A 16,930-nucleotide genomic window follows, 5' to 3' on the forward strand; every position below is an offset into this window, starting at 1 on the left:
ATGGACACAAACTATGTAATTTTATTTTTCTGATAAATAGGACCTCAGGCTCATGCTACAGACCCGGGTATATTTTCTTCTCCTGTTTGCACAAATAGGTAAGTACCTAAGGAATTATATGTAATCATAAATAATTTTAATAATTATATAAGAGTGCTGCTCATAAGCAAATTATTCCATGGAATCCTCCATTTTTATAGTTCTACTTGGATTTAGTGAAACTTAGTCTTTTGCAGACTTTCAATACTAAGCTTAAGTTGTAGACAAAGTGAATCATTGTCCTTTCCTTTCTCCTTCTCCTTACCTATAATCCACCTATAGTCAGGACCTCCATGCCATTTTCAAGTGTATCCACATCATAGCCTTCTTTTGGTAGCTTCTCATGATCTGGCTTTATTTGTTTCCTTTTCTCTTCTTTGAAACAGCTACCATCTCTTATGCTTTTTGAGATTACTGGCTGTCTAAGACTGGTAAAATAGTTCATAGTACAAATGACTTAATCAGTTATTCCCGCACCCCAAAGGCTATTTTGCAGTTTAATTAAAAAAAAAAAAAAATCTCTAGTAGTGGAAATTATGGCACTTACAAGAGATAATTGTTAAGCCCAGGGACATTTCATTCTTCAAACCTTAGTGACCACCTATTTTGTTGATGTTTATATCTGTTTTCCTCAACTCAAGAAAAGAGAGAGAGGAAAACATGAATCTAAGTAATGGCAGTGAGCTTTGTATTATTTTACACCCAATGCCATCATCTTTTTAAAAAATCAACAAACCAAATGAAGTCTAGGATAAACTTTACAAACCCCAAATTCCTATGAAGATGATTGAGTAAAATAAGTGGTGCGTGACAGCAAATGGTATTGACATGTTCAGACAAGGTTTCCTGAAATAATAATTTTTATTTTAAGACTGATAAATATCAGTTTGTTTGACTTATTGAGTATTCATATGATACATAATACTGTAAAAGATGCAGAAGGAAGGAAACTGACTTGTCTAGTTCAAAGCAATAAAACTTGATGACCATGTGTAGACCATATGTAAAATAACATTGTTTATTTTATTTATTGGATACAAACATTTTTATTTATTGGAAATATAAATACCTACCTCTTTAAAGAAAAGGTTAGAAGAGGCTCATAATATAGTTGTAATAACTGCAATTTTTATCTTCTCCTATCCAAGAATGTAGAACTACAAAAATCACTTGAATCTTTCATAGCAAGCATTTTGTATGTTCTTTCATTAAAAATCCTACCTTAGTGAAAAATAAAGAACTCTATACCTTACCTGGAGCTTCTTCACCACTGCCCCAAGAGCATACACACAGATCCAAATAAAGAGCAAAGACACATATGTCACATTCCTCTTGTTCAGGTTTAACTCCAGGTTTTATAGGAGTTTGCTGTGGAAGCCTCACATCTATTCTATTTCTTTTCTCACTTATTGCTTAGTTTTCTTGTCCCTGATCATTTGTTTAATGTTAAAAAAGATTTATAAAATAGAGATGAAAATTCAGTACCAAGGGAATGAAAATAAATATGACTGCAGTGGGAGTAAAGTTGCAATAATTAAGCATTGCACTTAGGTGATAAGTAACTTTGTATTACAGGGAAGGTATAAGGAGTAACAGAATGAAGAAGGCATAAATCTATTACCCTGAAGATTGTGGTTAAAACTTGTAGTTTATTTATTGTGTAATAGTCTGATGGTTTTTAGTGGGGGTGTAATGGTCAAATTAGCATACACAATGAATAACTTTGACACCAATATATAGGAAAAATTGAAAGAAAGAAACTCAGAACCAGTTCCCAAAAGTTATCTGTGGCCTGCAAAGACTTCATTTGGGATGAGAGAGAAGTAGGCACCGATCCAAAAGACTTTAAATAGGAATTTATTTATCAAACATTTATTGAGAACCTACTATGTTCAAACTATAATGCTAGATTTTGGGCAGATACCAAAATAAAACTATGTTGCTGTGATTTCAGGGTATTATTTTTCAAGGATATTACGAAGCTGGAGAGAGGGGATGAAAATAAGACAAGTTAAAACACCAAAACTCAATGCTATTACCTAGATTCACTGTTTTTCCTAAATAAGTGCTCTCTGGAATGCTGCAAGCCTTTGATAATTTTCTAGAGCCCCAGAAACTATAATTCTCATCATTGTTCTTTTGCCAGTTTACTTGTTACTTTTTTGGAGGAATGAATTTCTGAAGATACCCTGCCATTTCTGCTGATGCCATGCTTTATCTGGTTAATAAAATTGTTTTCTAATAGTCACCAATGAAGCTTTTTCAGTTTCCTGACTAATTTTACCTGTAGGCCTTTGCACTTTGTTTGGTTCTGTGTGTATGCTTTTGGAGCAGAAAGTCTGTTGGGAACTGCTGTCAATGAATACATACAACTCCTTGAGTTATGTTTCGTGCCAATGATATAACATGAAGAAAACAGAAAAGTGAATCTGAATGCATTAGGTTGCAGAATATCTAAGAGAAAAACCTGTGGAAACTTGGGTTGACCTAAGAAACCAGATCCTAGAAAAACAAATTAGGACAAATGATAACAGTGTCACTGACATCAGCTTTCATGATCCTAATTGCATACTGCCAGAAGGTACTAGTCTAAGGATAGACTGTTGTCATGAAGCCCATTTTATGAACTGAACCCAGTGAAGTTTGTTTGTTTTTTTTCTGCCAAAATATAGGATATAGTTTTCAGTCTGGCTGTTTCTCAAAATTAAATTATATCCCTTGGGGGAAATGTAAATTTGATCATGTGGAGTACAGGTCTGGAAAGGAGTGCCGATTTTCTTAAGAAAGTAGAAAGAAGAAAAGAAACAGTTCAAATCAGCAAAAAAAAATAAGAAAATAAATCAGACTTCAGATGTAGATCTTGTTTTAATAAATATTTATTTTCTATTATTTTTATGATTGAGCTTTTTTTTTGTAATTCAGAAAACTATGTTTTTATTTCATTAGTGTGTGATGGTAAATCTAATAATACATGATAGAATATTGTCATACACAGAAAAGGAATGCATCTAAATCGGTATTAAATATAGCTAGAAACTTATTATTTTAACCCATAGTTACTGAATAATCATTCACATATTTTCTTCCTACTGTGGAATATGGGGAGGGGACAGTGGAACTGTGGCATTTGAACGAACAAATAAAGGATTTTCAGAAAGTTCTGGTCAGATGCCTTGCTACTCCATCAGGCCTTTTAGCAGTCACAAGGGACTCATCTGCCCCCTTCCTGCAAATCCTATATCCATTTTCAGAGAAACACAATGTAGGCATGGCTAAGGTGTGTTAGAAGTATAAGGATCAGAGAGGGACACTGTTTATGCAGCAGCCATACTCCTGTTCCCCTGGGTAATAAAGCACATTTCTAAAACTAGAGGCCAGTCTAAGGAGGAAGTGAAATAGGGGTGTTGGAAAAAATACTGTGTTCTTCATTTTGAATTTCTATAGAAAAACTCTTAGAAACAACAAAATGATTCTATAATTAGAAATTTTGGGAAAAGTTTTATAAATTTTTGACTCTGTGTAATAACTAAATGATCAACCTTTCTTTACAGGCAACAAAACATCCTGAAAAATTGCTTGCAAGAAAAAGTATGTATCATAAAATCCATTGATAAAGCAACATATTAGTCATAGTTTCTGAGGCGTCATAATAGAAAATATTTTGTTAACTAATAAGAATCATCCATTGATATTTGTTAGGCTTCCTTTTTGCCCTTTCTTTCTTCTTTGAAGTTTACTTTCAGTTCATTCTTATACTTTTCTGTGGTCCAAAATTGTTATCAAAAGATAATACTGACCCTTCAAGACAAGGTCTCATGGGTATAGAATGGTGAGATATTAACGGACCTAACCATCATAGGAAGAGAATCAAATACCACAAGCCTATTATATCATGGTAAGCCATTAATCAATAAGGCCTTTCAGATCTTGCTGGAGAACTCAGTAGTAGGTGAGTTGAGATGCTTGGATCTGTCTTCAGCAGTTTTGTGAAAAGGGACCTGGTCACCTGTGAGCTGAGACTTGGAACAGGCAAAGATAAGATAGTGTGTTTTTATGAGGCCTAACTCTGGATCTAGACTGAACGGTCAGGAAAGAGAAAGGATTTGAGGAACAACACATACTCTGACACACTATTTAACATGGAAACTTGCTCAGTTCACAGAATATGCAGCAAATACAAAAGCTTTGACCCAAGGGAATTTTTTTCAGTTTAATGTTGTAATAGAAAGCAATTAAAAACTAGGATTCTATCTATCATATTTCACTACAAAGAAAAAGTTAGAAATATATCCCTCTTTTGTATATTGAGGTTGGAATCTCTTTGCCACAACTAACTTAAGAGTAATAATGTAGGTTATTATTCATCATCTCTAGTAATAAGAAAAATGATGTATATTGAATTCTTAGTTTATAATTGGTATGTGTTGTAGTTGATTTAGAATAATTATCTTCTCTATAAACATTTAGGTATTGTTCTTAAATATTTGATTTAGAGTAAATTTATTTAAGACACGTATTTTACAACATAGACTGTCATCTCAAAATATGTGTTTAATACCACTAACCCATTGTTCATACAATAAGTTAAAAATATGTTTGTGTATTTGGGGATTACAGCTGAATAAAATGGCCTTTCCTGGGGTGCTCCTCAAATGCTTTCAAGTGAGTCCGAAGAGAGTGTGCTGCATATATGTTAACTTTTCTTTAAATGTTTCTCAGAAATATGGATAATTTCAGACTAATTTAGGCAATATTTTGGGTGTGAGAAGCCTAGTTACAGGAATCATATTTACGCTGAGACCTACATATCAGTCTTCTAAGCTTTTCTGCCAATTACTTGTGTTTACAAGCTGTATGTTTTAAGAGTTTTAACAATTTAAAAAGAGTACTACTTTATTATATGTAAGATGAGTTTTGTAAGCACAAAATATATTTGCAGTTACTTAGTAGAGGTTTATAGAATTCTACAGATGCATTTATTTCTACCCATGGTACAGTTCAAATCTATGACAGCAACACTGGTCACTAAGGAAATGGTTATTCAAATCTGGTTCTTGGTTCCAGCTCAAACAAATTAATAGTCTAACTTTCTTAACCTTGTTCAGCCCTCCCTACTCTTTGATTCATGAATCTAGTTTGGCTTTTATTTTCTCTCTAAATTAATTCGTTACCTTACTTTAGTATCTGTTCTTAGCTTTCCTATCTAGGAAAATTTGTATTTATACTTTTTTGTTGGATACAAAGCCCATCAATCTATATAAAGCATTAGCTTTTATTTTTGCCTATCAAATAATTCTTAACAATTAACTTTAGTCATTCCTATATTTATAGACCACAGGCTCACCCTTTCAGCAGGGACTGGGAGAGAAAATGGTTTATGTTCCTTCCCCAAATCTCAGCTAGACAGATGTTTCTGAAAGCATCCAAATATTTTTGTTTTGAGAAATCATCCAAATGATCTGTTTTGAGAAATATTTTGTTACAAATATTTAATGTATCTTTAAAAATTAGCTGGATCATAAACATCACATATTTTCTTTCCAAAATATTTGCATGTTGTGTGCCTAGACAGCAATTTAGTGATATTTTTCACACAAAAAATCATTTATCCTTATAATAAATGCCAGGGGAAAAAGAAACTTCAGAGAGACGGTGAATAAAATAAATCTTACTCAAAAAAGTACTTCACGGTAGTGCAGAATAAACCAACTAGAAATTCTAAATTTCTAAACTGATATTTCTTTACTATTTTCTTTCATAAACCATAATGGTATTCCACCAATACATTGATATAAAAATTAAATGTTACCTTCTATCTCCAAAACGTGTTGTTAAAACGTAAGTTGTTACATGACTTTATTTTCATCTCTGCTTACCTCCTTTCCAGGTAACTTCTGAAGAACTGAATATTATAATTCAGAATATAATGACCTGGGTTGTGGCTACAGTGACCAGTATATTGTACCCAGCCATCACAAAGTATGAAGAAAGATTGCAAAATAATACATACCCAGTATCTGATGATTCCATCCTCTCTTCAGATAGTTCAAGTTTCTGTAGTACATGCAGTGAAGACTTTACGTATAGAAGCTACACATCTGCAACAACGAAAACATTTCAGGCAGAACCCTGTGCATTTGTAGTTGACATGTCAGTAAGGAGACCAACCACGCCTATAAAACCTCCTCATGCACATGTGGAAAAAACAGTTGTGGGGAAAACATATCACGTAAAAGGACAATCTATAACCTCTAAACTTAAATATAATAAAACCAACTTGCTATATTCATACCCTAAGCTCAGAAGTTGTAAATCAGATAGTCACCTTTTAGCATCATTTGAAACAGGCACAAAAAAATCTAAGGATGCTACCACTGAAACAGATAGCTTAGGGAGTTCATCGCGTTGTGATAAAACAGCAAAAGCCATGGATGAAATGAAGAATTTAAAAAATGTTTTTGTTAACTTTAAATGTTACTTGAAAAGGGAAACTGAAGTGATTTTAGAAAGCATTTTGCGAGAAATAATGTCTGATTTAACCCAGGCCATTCCCTCTCTCTCTTCTGTTACTGCTGAAGTTTTTGTTGAACAATGTGAATGTGTAAAAGAAGTCTTGCTTTCCAATGTTGGTATTTCCTCAGTTGCTTCTGAGATTGTGGAAAATATGCTTGAGAAGTTAGAGTCTGCAGTTGAGAAAAAATGTGTTGAGATGTTTTCACAAGATTTGTCAGTCGACATTAAACCAAGTTTAGCAGCCAGTGATGAACTTCTCACATCATCTAATGGAAAACCTTTGAAAAACTCAAAGCTTCATACTTTGGACCCAATGTGTGATATTGCAGAGGACATGGTGCATGCCATTTTAGAAAAACTAACGACTCTTGTATCTTCTAAGCAAAATGAATTTCTTCATCTTAAAGACACAACTAAGCTTTCCTGCCAGCAACATAAGACAGACTCAATATGTATGTTCTTTCAAAGAGCTGCCAAAAATAAATCTAGTCTTGAATCTGATGAAGCTAGTTTAATTGTCAATGAAGAAGTACAAAATTTAATATCAAATATTTTTTCCCAGTCCTCTTTGGTTGGTTATATAGAGGAAGCAATCAGTGCTATACTAGGTTATATACAAACTGAACTAAATAATGAGAGAATTATTGCATCTGAAGAAACAGTAGTATTCCTTCAGCTACTTGATGACATCCTTGTTCAGCTCCATCAGGAACCAGTAAATGAAAGTTTTCAAAAAAGTAAGCAACGGCAACCCAGAATAAGTAGTCCTTCTGACACCAAAGAAAAGTACAGACTCACTGGCACTAGACTGTCAAATAGTCCTAGGTCTGGAAGACGATTTCCACCTATAAATGTTCCAGGCATGGTTCTTTATTCTGATGATGAAAATGAGGAAATAGAAAACATTGTAAAAAATGTGCTTGATTCAACTTTCAAAGATGAAAAAGGAAAATCACAAGAAGAGATACCTAATCGTTGGTTTACAAAGGGAAACACTTGTTTTGAATACAAAAGAAATATCAAACCACCTACAAAGCCTGTTTCTAGAAACAAAGCTGCATTTCATGATTGGGAATTAAAGACTGAGCCACCATCTACTAATCATGAAGATATTTTAAAGAAAAACCTTTGTTTGAATAAAGACATTTCAACTTTCAGCCAAGATCAAAAGCATCAAATACAACAGGCTTCAGAAAACATAGTCACAAGTATTTTAAAAGAAATGCTCGAGGACATATCTTCTGTTCCTTTTGGTCACTTAGATAGCAAAACTAGCAATGAAGCTTCAGTTCTTGTTTCAGAAAAGCCTCAAGGACTGTCACATCAAGAATGGATAGACCAGATGTTTTCTGTTTCAGAAATCAGTACAGTGGCTCAAGAAATAACAGATTCTGTGTTAAACATACTTCATAAGGCATCAAACTACATTTCCAATACCACTAAAAGTTTCATTTCATCATCAGTTCATCAGACTTCCTTACATAATTCTGACACTGAACATGTAGTCAAAGAAGCACCAAATAAATGCCCATTAAAGACATGGTTTGACAGTGAAAAGAAAATGAAATATTTATCTTTATTTGATATTGATCCTGAAAAGCCTTCCTGGTTAAAATCTGGAAAAAGTGAACCTAAACCTGTAGATGACATTAATGATAAGATCATTCGTACAATTTTTAAAAGATTGAAGTCATTTATTTACCCAAAATTGCATATGGGCTTCAAATCTTCATTACAATCTCAACTTAGTAAGTATACAGCTAAAATAGTAAACATTGTTTTATGTGCTATCCAGAATGAACTGGAACTTCACAAGGAAAACCTAAATCTTAGGGAGATTGACCATACAAACTCCCTTACAGATAAAGGATTTTTTGCTAGTACTGATAAAAAATTAGAATCTCTTGTCACGAGTATTGATGATAACATTTTGGCAAGTCCATTATTAACCTGTATTTATGATATATTATCAAGTGAAAATGCACATCAAAGAAGCATTTCATTCTCTTCTCGTAAGCCAAAGTCTGCAACTGACAGTGTTGATGTACAAAGCATTTTGCCACATAGGCAGGATAAAAAATCTTTTCACAAATATTTGGCTACTCCTTGTACTCTCCACAGTGTCATTGATGGAAAACATATTAAAGAGAATGCAAAATTGCAAGTGTTAGAAAGAATTGGGGAAACACTACATGAAATGTTAAGGAAGCTCCTGGGGACCCATCTTCATTCTCAGCCATCTTGTAGTCAACAAAGCAGAGATATGACAAATACGAATCAGAAAATGGTTGCTGCATTGCAGTCTAATATTCAGTTAATTTCTAAAGCCATTTTGGATTATATCCTTGCAAAATTATGTGGTGTTGACATGGATACCAGTTTTGCAAATTGTGGATTAAAAGCTGTCTCAGAGTCTCTTGACATTGACAACCCATCATTTGCTTCAATTATTGAGAAAATGGCCAAATCCACCAAAATAATCTCCAGCATAGTTTCCAGAAGGGTTCAGGAGGACGATAAAGAAGGGACTAAAAACGAGGCAAAGCCTGTTGCCCCTGTGTCTTCCAAAACACCGAGCACAAAAGAAATGCATCCAAATAAACTGAAAGCTGTAGCTTCAGATATTCTTAATATGGTTTTTGCTAAACTGGAAGGGTTTGCCAATGGACATTTAGAAATTTTGGGTGCTATTAATGATGGAGATAAGAAAAGCAATATGATGGACTGGGAATGTGAAAGCACCAATATTTCCAGAGACACACATGAAACATCATTTCTGTCTGCTTTATATATGCATGCAAAGAAGGTATCAAGTGCTATTTTGAAGGCTATTCAAACAGAATTAAATGTGACCTCATCAGATTTGAAGAATAATGAAAAAAACCTACCACCTGAGACTCAAATTCTTAAGGATGTAGTCAAGTTAATTTTAGATGCAGTATCTTCTGATATGTTTAATGAAACAGAATCTGAAGGGGGAGGCATTGAAACTTATCGATACAGGCCAACATATGGAAAACTTCCTGGAGGAGCTGAATCAAATTCATTTCTAGATGATGATACATATACAGATAAAAAAATTATTGATGAGAGATCACCACAAAGAGAAGAAATGAGAACACATTCTCTTAAACAATGGGCTCTAGAAAAAACCTTAAACAAAATTGAAGTAAAACTCAAAGAACCACATATATCTCCAATTGCTCCCATTATAAGAAATATTTTGAATGAAATTTTTCAAAGTACTTTAATCAATCAATTAAATGTCCTTTCTCTCTCCCACTCTAATTTTAATGGCATGCCTCACAATGTTGATGAGACAACTCCCCAAACATCTGTTCAATTTATGGATAAAATGATGGATCCTTTACTGTCTGAAGCAGATATAACCATAGTAACAGATAATATTGTTAGGACGGTATTTCACAAACTTTATTCAGCTGCCATTACAGAAAGAAATATAAGGGAAAATAGGTATAAAACTATCACTTTTTCAGCAAATGTTTCTCTTCATGAACACACCTATGAAGGAAAGTCCTCTGTCACTGTGTTGGATGAAAATCCATGTACTTTTCAGTCTAGATTCAGTGTTGCTGACAAAGAAGCAAAGGTAAATCTAGCTGAAGATATTGTACAGGCAATATTAACAAATTTAGAAACTTTTGCTACTTCCAAAGTAAAATCTCTCTTTCGTTCCAAAGTCAACTTTACAATTCCAGTGGCTTTACCTATTCAGCAAGATCACAGTACATTGAGCAAAGCATTATCAGCCAAAGATTCATATTCTGACGAGCAATTTTCCTGTTTCTCAGTAGATCATACTAAGTCAGGAAAGACCAACTTGTGCCAACTGTCTTTTTCTAAATTAAATACTTATGCACTACAAGTGGCTAGAAAAAATTTGCAAGGAATCAAACATGAATTAGATAAAGAAAGGGAAAATCCTTTTTTAACTCATGACATTGGGATTTCTGAAAGTATTGCAAGTCAAATTGTTAACGCATTGTTAGACATTATATCACGTAAAGGCAAATGTGACAAAAACAGTGCTGACAAAGAGATCGATTTAGATAAGCAAAAAGGTGTAATTGAAAACCTGCTCAGTAAGACCGAATATCAAAAAGTACTTCAACTTCAAATACAAAATACCATTGAAGGTATCCTATGTGATATTTATGAAAAAACCCTGTATCAGAATAATCTCTCATTTGCCGCACCCACTGTGAAATGTAGCATAGCTGATAAACATTCAGAAGAAAATTCTGAAATGTTCATGGAGGGTGCAAATAAGATTATCCCTAAGCTTTCAGTTCCTAAATCAGATGTCATTTTGATATCTAATGATATAGTGAATATTGTTCTTCATAATCTCAGTTCTGCTGTCACACTTGTCATAAATGCAAAGAATCCTACTTCTGCAAGATTGCCCCTGACATTCTGTGATATGTTTCCAAAAACAGACTGTCAACAGCCTCTTAAGGGGTCAAAAACTGAAAGGAAAACAGAGTGTTTTTCATATTCAAAAAATCAGAAATCAGCTTATGCTGATAATAATCAGATAACTGTAGTAGAGAAAGAAGACACCCAGGAATCTGCCACTGACTCATGTGAGGAAAATGCTAACTTCATTACTAAAACTATTCTTAATCGTTTAGAATCTTTTGCCACAGAAAGAATAGATTCATTAATTACCCTTGCTTTCCAACATAAAGAAAAGTCATTTGTTATCCCAGAATTGGAAAATTGTAAACAAAATGACCGCATCCTTTATGATTCAAGCCAAATGGAATCAGATGTAAATGTCCTGAAAATATCAGCAACTGAAACCATTCTCAGCCAAGAGCTTACAGATTTCACTTTTGTCAGTCACAGAAAAAAACTTGGATCCACAATTCACCTATCACAAGCTAGCCTTAAGACATATGCTGACATCATTGCCAGTGCCATTTTGAAGCTTATTAAAAATGACTTAGATGTAGAAATCCAAAAGATATATTCATATCAAAACAATATTTTGTTCCAAGAAAACATCATTGTGAGTGAATTTGTTGAGAGTATGTTAAAGATGTTAGATGATAAAAGATCTGTAAAGGAAATTGGTTTTAATTCAAAAGAGAATTCTAACTTTTCACAATTGACTTTATCAAATGAAATATTGTTGGGGTACAAAGAGAAGGAAAGAAGTACCAATCAATCTCTATTTACAAAGTATCCATTAGAACAAAACAAAATGATATTGGAAAACAAAAGGCAGATAATTGTTTTGGAAGAAATATTTATGAGAAATGGAGAACCAAAAAACAAAGAAAAAGGTGAACTGCTCAGTGCAGTGGAAGAACTTTTGAATAAGTTGTATCAAAGAGTAGTGGAAGTCATAGGCCATTTGCCTCCCCTTAATGAAACTTCCAACTTTATATCTAATTTTAAAATTAAAACATCAGACACAACACAGAAAAACAGTTTTCTATCACATATTAACAGTGTAGCAAATGACATAGTTGAAAGTGTTTTGGGGAAAATGTACTTGGTAGTTGTGACATCATTATATGAAAATAATAAAAGTAGGAGAGAAGTTGAAATGTCTGACCACAATGATTCCTTACCAATGAAACCATTAAGGTTTAGAGAAACTAAACAAGCAGGAAAAATAAGTAATTCCCCTAGATATGTGATACCACAGGCTTATTCTTATGTAGACAGTCAAAATATCTCTGTGATGGAAAACACCTTTTTGCCATATTTACCATTGCAAGTGAAGAAAGACTTAATTCAAATGGTTCTCAATAAGATCACAAATTTTGTCTCACTTCATCTAGAAGAGAGTTTGTCCCCTGAGTATTGTGCTGATAAGTTGCAACTTTTAAGGCCACACACTTTAAAGGTCAGCCCTAAGGACAGCCCTAAGCCATGCTTTAAAGCAAATTTAAAAGAAAGGTCAAAAATGACTACTTTGCCTAAATTTACAAAAAAACCACACTTAGGACTGAGTGCTGCTAAGGCCAAAAGCAAAACCAAGTTAGGTCCTGGAGAGAAGACCCCAAAAGACAGCCGATCCAAGACTGCCATTGGGTTGTCACACATCATGTCAGCTGGAGATGCCAAAAATTTACTGGACACAAAATTGCCCACTTCAGAACTAAAAATATATGCCAATGATATAATAATTAATATACTGGAAACAATTGTGAAGGAATTTGGAAAGGTAAAGCAAACCAAAGCTTTACCATCTGATAAAATCACAGCTGCAAGTAAAATAGTTGATAGAGTTTTGCAAGAATTGTATGTTACAAATAACTGCAATTTGTCTTACCCGATCAAATCCTCACCTCTCAAACTTTCACAGGGGAATATAGGCACAGGATCCCTTCCTAAACAACAAGCATGTTTTTACTTGGAGAATGTTTCTTCACAGCTAGAGCACATTTTTCCTAGAGAAGGTATATTTAAAAAAATGTTTGACAAGTGGCAGACAGAATCAAATGACAAGGAAAATGAAAAATGTAAGCTATTGATGATAACTGAAAATGTTTTGACTGAAATTTCAATAAAAGCAAAAGAATTAGAATCTTCTCTTTCACTTTTAAATTTGCCACCTCTTGAGAACTGTGAAAGCAGGTTTTATAATCATTTTAAAGGAGCTTCTACTAGAGCTGAGGATACTAAAGCACAAATTAATAAGTTTGGAAGGGAAATTGTTGAAATGCTATTTGAAAAATTACAGCTATGCTTTCTGTCCCAAATTCCCACTCCAGATAGTGAAGAAACTCTATCAAACAGTAAAGAACACATTACTGCTAAAAGTAAATATGGTTTTCCAAACAAGCACAGCCTCAGCAGTTTACCAATCTATAACACAAAAACGAAAGACCAAATTTCTATGAGCTCTAGCAACCAAATTGTTCAAGAGATTGTAGAAACAGTTTTAAACATGTTAGAGTCATTTGTGGACTTGCAGTTTAAACATATCTCCAAATATGAGTTTTCTGAAATTGTGAAAATGCCTATAGAAAACCTTTCTTCTGTCCAACAGAAACTGTTAAACAAAAAAATGTTGCCAAAATTACAACCACTGAAAATGTTTTCTGATGAATCCGAGTCAAATACTATTAATTTCGAGGAAAACACAAAGAACATCCTTCTACGGGTTCATTCATTCCATTCACAATTACTTACATATGCTGTTAATATCATTAGTGACATGCTTGCTGTAATTAAGAACAAGCTAGACAAGGAAATAAGCCAAATGGAACCATCTTCAATTAGCATATTGAAAGAGAACATTGTAGCAAGTGAGATCATTGGCACACTAATGGACCAGTGTACTTATTTCAATGAGTCTTTGATACAAAAGCTTTCAAGGGAAAGTTTGCTACAAGGAACTGAAAATGCCTACACTGTTAATCAGGTTGAATTAGCAACTAATATGAAAACGTTTACATCAAAGTTAAAGGAAGGTAGTTTGGGGATTAATCCTTCACAAGTGAGTAAAACTGCGTTTGCGTTTTGTTCAGATGAAGATATGAAAGAAAAGTACAGGATTTCATCAGATTTACCCACCTCTGTTAGATCCTTTGTAGAAGACACAGTTAAAAACTCAGAGCCAATGAAAAGGCCTGATTCAGAAACTATGCCATCGTATTCTAGAAACAAAGTACAAGACCACAGACCAAGGGAATTTAACTTTGGTAGTTTTGATGAGACCAAGAAAGGAAATAGCTACCTCCCTGAAGGCAGTATCTTACAAAAGCTGCTTAGGAAAGCAAATGACTCCACAGAAGCAGCATTAAAGCAAGTCTTATCATTCATAGAAATGGGAAAACGTGAAAATCTAAGAGTATTTCATTATGAGAACCTAAAACCAGTTGTTGAACCAAACCAAATTCAGACAACCATTTCTCCACTCAAAATATGTTTAGCTGCAGAAAATATTGTCAATACTGTGCTATCCAGCTGTGGCTTTCCGAGTCAACCACATGCTAATGAGAACAGGGAAATAATGAAGCCATTTTTCATATCAACACAAAGTTATTTATCTGAAGTATCTGGAGGACAAAAGGATAAGGAAAAAAGTTTGCTTAGAATGCAGGATAAAGAAACCAACTATATACCTGAGAAAGAAAACAAAAACCTTAAAGCCAGCAGGGAAGATTCTTCTTTATTGCAAAAATTGAAAAATAAGGAGTACCCAAAGATAGAGACTCTGAAGGAAGTTGAGTCCTTTACTTTTGCTGATCATGAAATGGGTTCCAGTGAAGTTCATTTGATAGCAAGACATGTCACCACATCTGTGGTCACATATTTGAAGAACTTTGAAACTGCAGGTAAGCAAGAAAGAACATACACTAAAAATTTGCATGATTTAGGAAGAAAAGCAGTAAAAGCCATGTTTAAAAGATCTCCTGTCTAAAAAGCTGTATTCATTATTTTTCTGAAAATAGCCTGGGAAGTAGATGACTACTGAGTTACATTTTAATTTTATTTTAAATTTATTATTTTATTTTATTTAGAAATAGTGTCTCTGTCACTGAGGCTAGAGTACAGTGGCATGATCATTGCTTCCTGCAGCCTTGAACTCCTGGACTGAAGAGACCCTCCCATCTCAGCCTTCCCCCAAAATAGCTGGGACCACAGGCATGCCACTGCACTCTAAATTTTAAAAATCTTTTTGTAGAGACAGGATTTTGCTATGTTGCACAGGCTGCTCTCAAACTCCTGGCCTCATGTGATCCTTCTTTCTTGGCCCCTCAAAGTGTTGGGATTACTGGCATGAGCCACCATGCTCAACCTCAGTTGCTTTCTAATTCATCATAATACAAAAATACATAAATAAATAAATAACTGTTTGCAGGATTTGAATTTGAAGAGTGTGTTGCTCAGTTTTCTCTATCTATAAATGAGAGAAAATGAGACCATTTTAAAGCAGGAGATTTTCATTGAGCATGAGGCGAAAATGTGAAAGTGTTTTAAAAATTCTTATGCATAACTTCTTTATAATCATATGGGATGTGCAGTTAACTGATTAAAAGTCATTTAATTTTTGTATTCTTGAAGGCTTTGTTACTATTATACAAAGTTTAAAAGAACAGTAGAATTAAATATCTTGTTTTATTTGCATTCCAGTATTCTGACTTAAATTCCTTTTAGGTATAATACTCCAACTGTATCATTACAGGGATTAAATTTGCATTACCTTTCTAAGTATGTTCATGTTTATATATTCGGTTAAGCAACATGTAATAGTCATTTTGAATATCAAAAACTGTTGATTATTAACAATTAATAAAATTCAGTTTAATATTACTATAATACCCCAGAACTAGGACAGTAGTTTCAGTTACCAATAATTACTTGCTACATCACCAGCCCAGATACATCACTCACACATCATTCTAATTGGAGATATTAGCAGTCCTACCCACCTGCACAAGGAGGTTATTTTCCACCCTTAAAATCAGTATTCTCCCAAGGTGGACGGCAATGTAGCTACAACTACACATTCTTTTTTTTTCTTTTTTTTTTTCTGAGTCGGAGTCTCGCTCTGTCGCCCAGGCTGGAGTGCAGTGGCCGGATCTCAGCTCACTGCAAGCTCCGCCTCCCGGGTTCACGCCATTCTCCTGCCTCAGCCTCCTGAGTAGCTGGGACTACAGACGCCCGCCACCTCGCCTAGATTTTTTAGTAGAGACGGGGTTTCACCTTGTTAGCCAGAATGGTCTCGATCTCCTGACCTCGTGATCTGCCTGTCTCGGCCTCCCGAAGTGCTGGGATGACAGGCTTGAGCCACCGCGCCCAGCCTACAGCTACACACTCTTAAATAGACTTACTCCAGGCATGACTTAATTGATTTTAGAAAAATAAACAAAAGCAAAACAAGCAAGAGAAGATCCATGATTTCATCACATTGATACTTGGCTCTATCAATTCTATTCCTATTCTCAGACATCTCCAAGGTCTTCCAGTGACTTCGCTCATCTTCCTTCTTCCGCTAGGAATACCTTTTCCTCATTCCCTTTATCTTGACATGGCCAAAACCTGTGTAGTAGTCAAAGCTCAGCCTAAAGTCTTCTATCTGCATAGAGTCTTGCCTGATAACACATGAAGATATGTAATATGTAATTAGGTTCTGAGGAAAATAACTGTGTTGTTCTTAGCTGCCACACCCAGAAGTTGGCCATTGCAAGTAGGTAATGATTTGTAACAAATACAATTTTGGACATAACAAATATAGAGTTCTTCACCTGGCTGGGCCAACCTTCCTTCTTTGTGACAAACTATAATCTAGGGGTTAAAGTACTACTGCTATTACAATCTATTACTAGCTTTTCTGGAGTTGCCACATTTTTATTTTAGTCAACTTGATACTGCAACACAACTCCTTAAT

At 34.3% G+C, this 16,930-nt stretch overlaps 1 protein-coding gene across 2 annotated transcripts in view; it reads left to right on the plus strand.

Moving 5' to 3' along the window:
- Window positions 1–16,930, plus strand: part of LOC105468262 (fibrous sheath interacting protein 2) — a 95,130-nt gene that overhangs the window by 44,486 nt on the left and 33,714 nt on the right. For both annotated transcript variants that reach the window (XM_011718362.3, XM_071073026.1), the window contains 3 exons: window positions 41–98; window positions 3,591–3,627; window positions 5,927–14,873. In XM_011718362.3, the coding sequence (XP_011716664.3) occupies window positions 41–98; window positions 3,591–3,627; window positions 5,927–14,873 (9,042 nt within the window). The remainder of the gene's footprint in view (window positions 1–40; window positions 99–3,590; window positions 3,628–5,926; window positions 14,874–16,930) is intronic.

The sequence above is a fragment of the Macaca nemestrina genome, chromosome 11 (assembly GCF_043159975.1).
Source record: "Macaca nemestrina isolate mMacNem1 chromosome 11, mMacNem.hap1, whole genome shotgun sequence".
Classification (NCBI taxonomy): domain Eukaryota; kingdom Metazoa; phylum Chordata; class Mammalia; order Primates; family Cercopithecidae; genus Macaca; species Macaca nemestrina.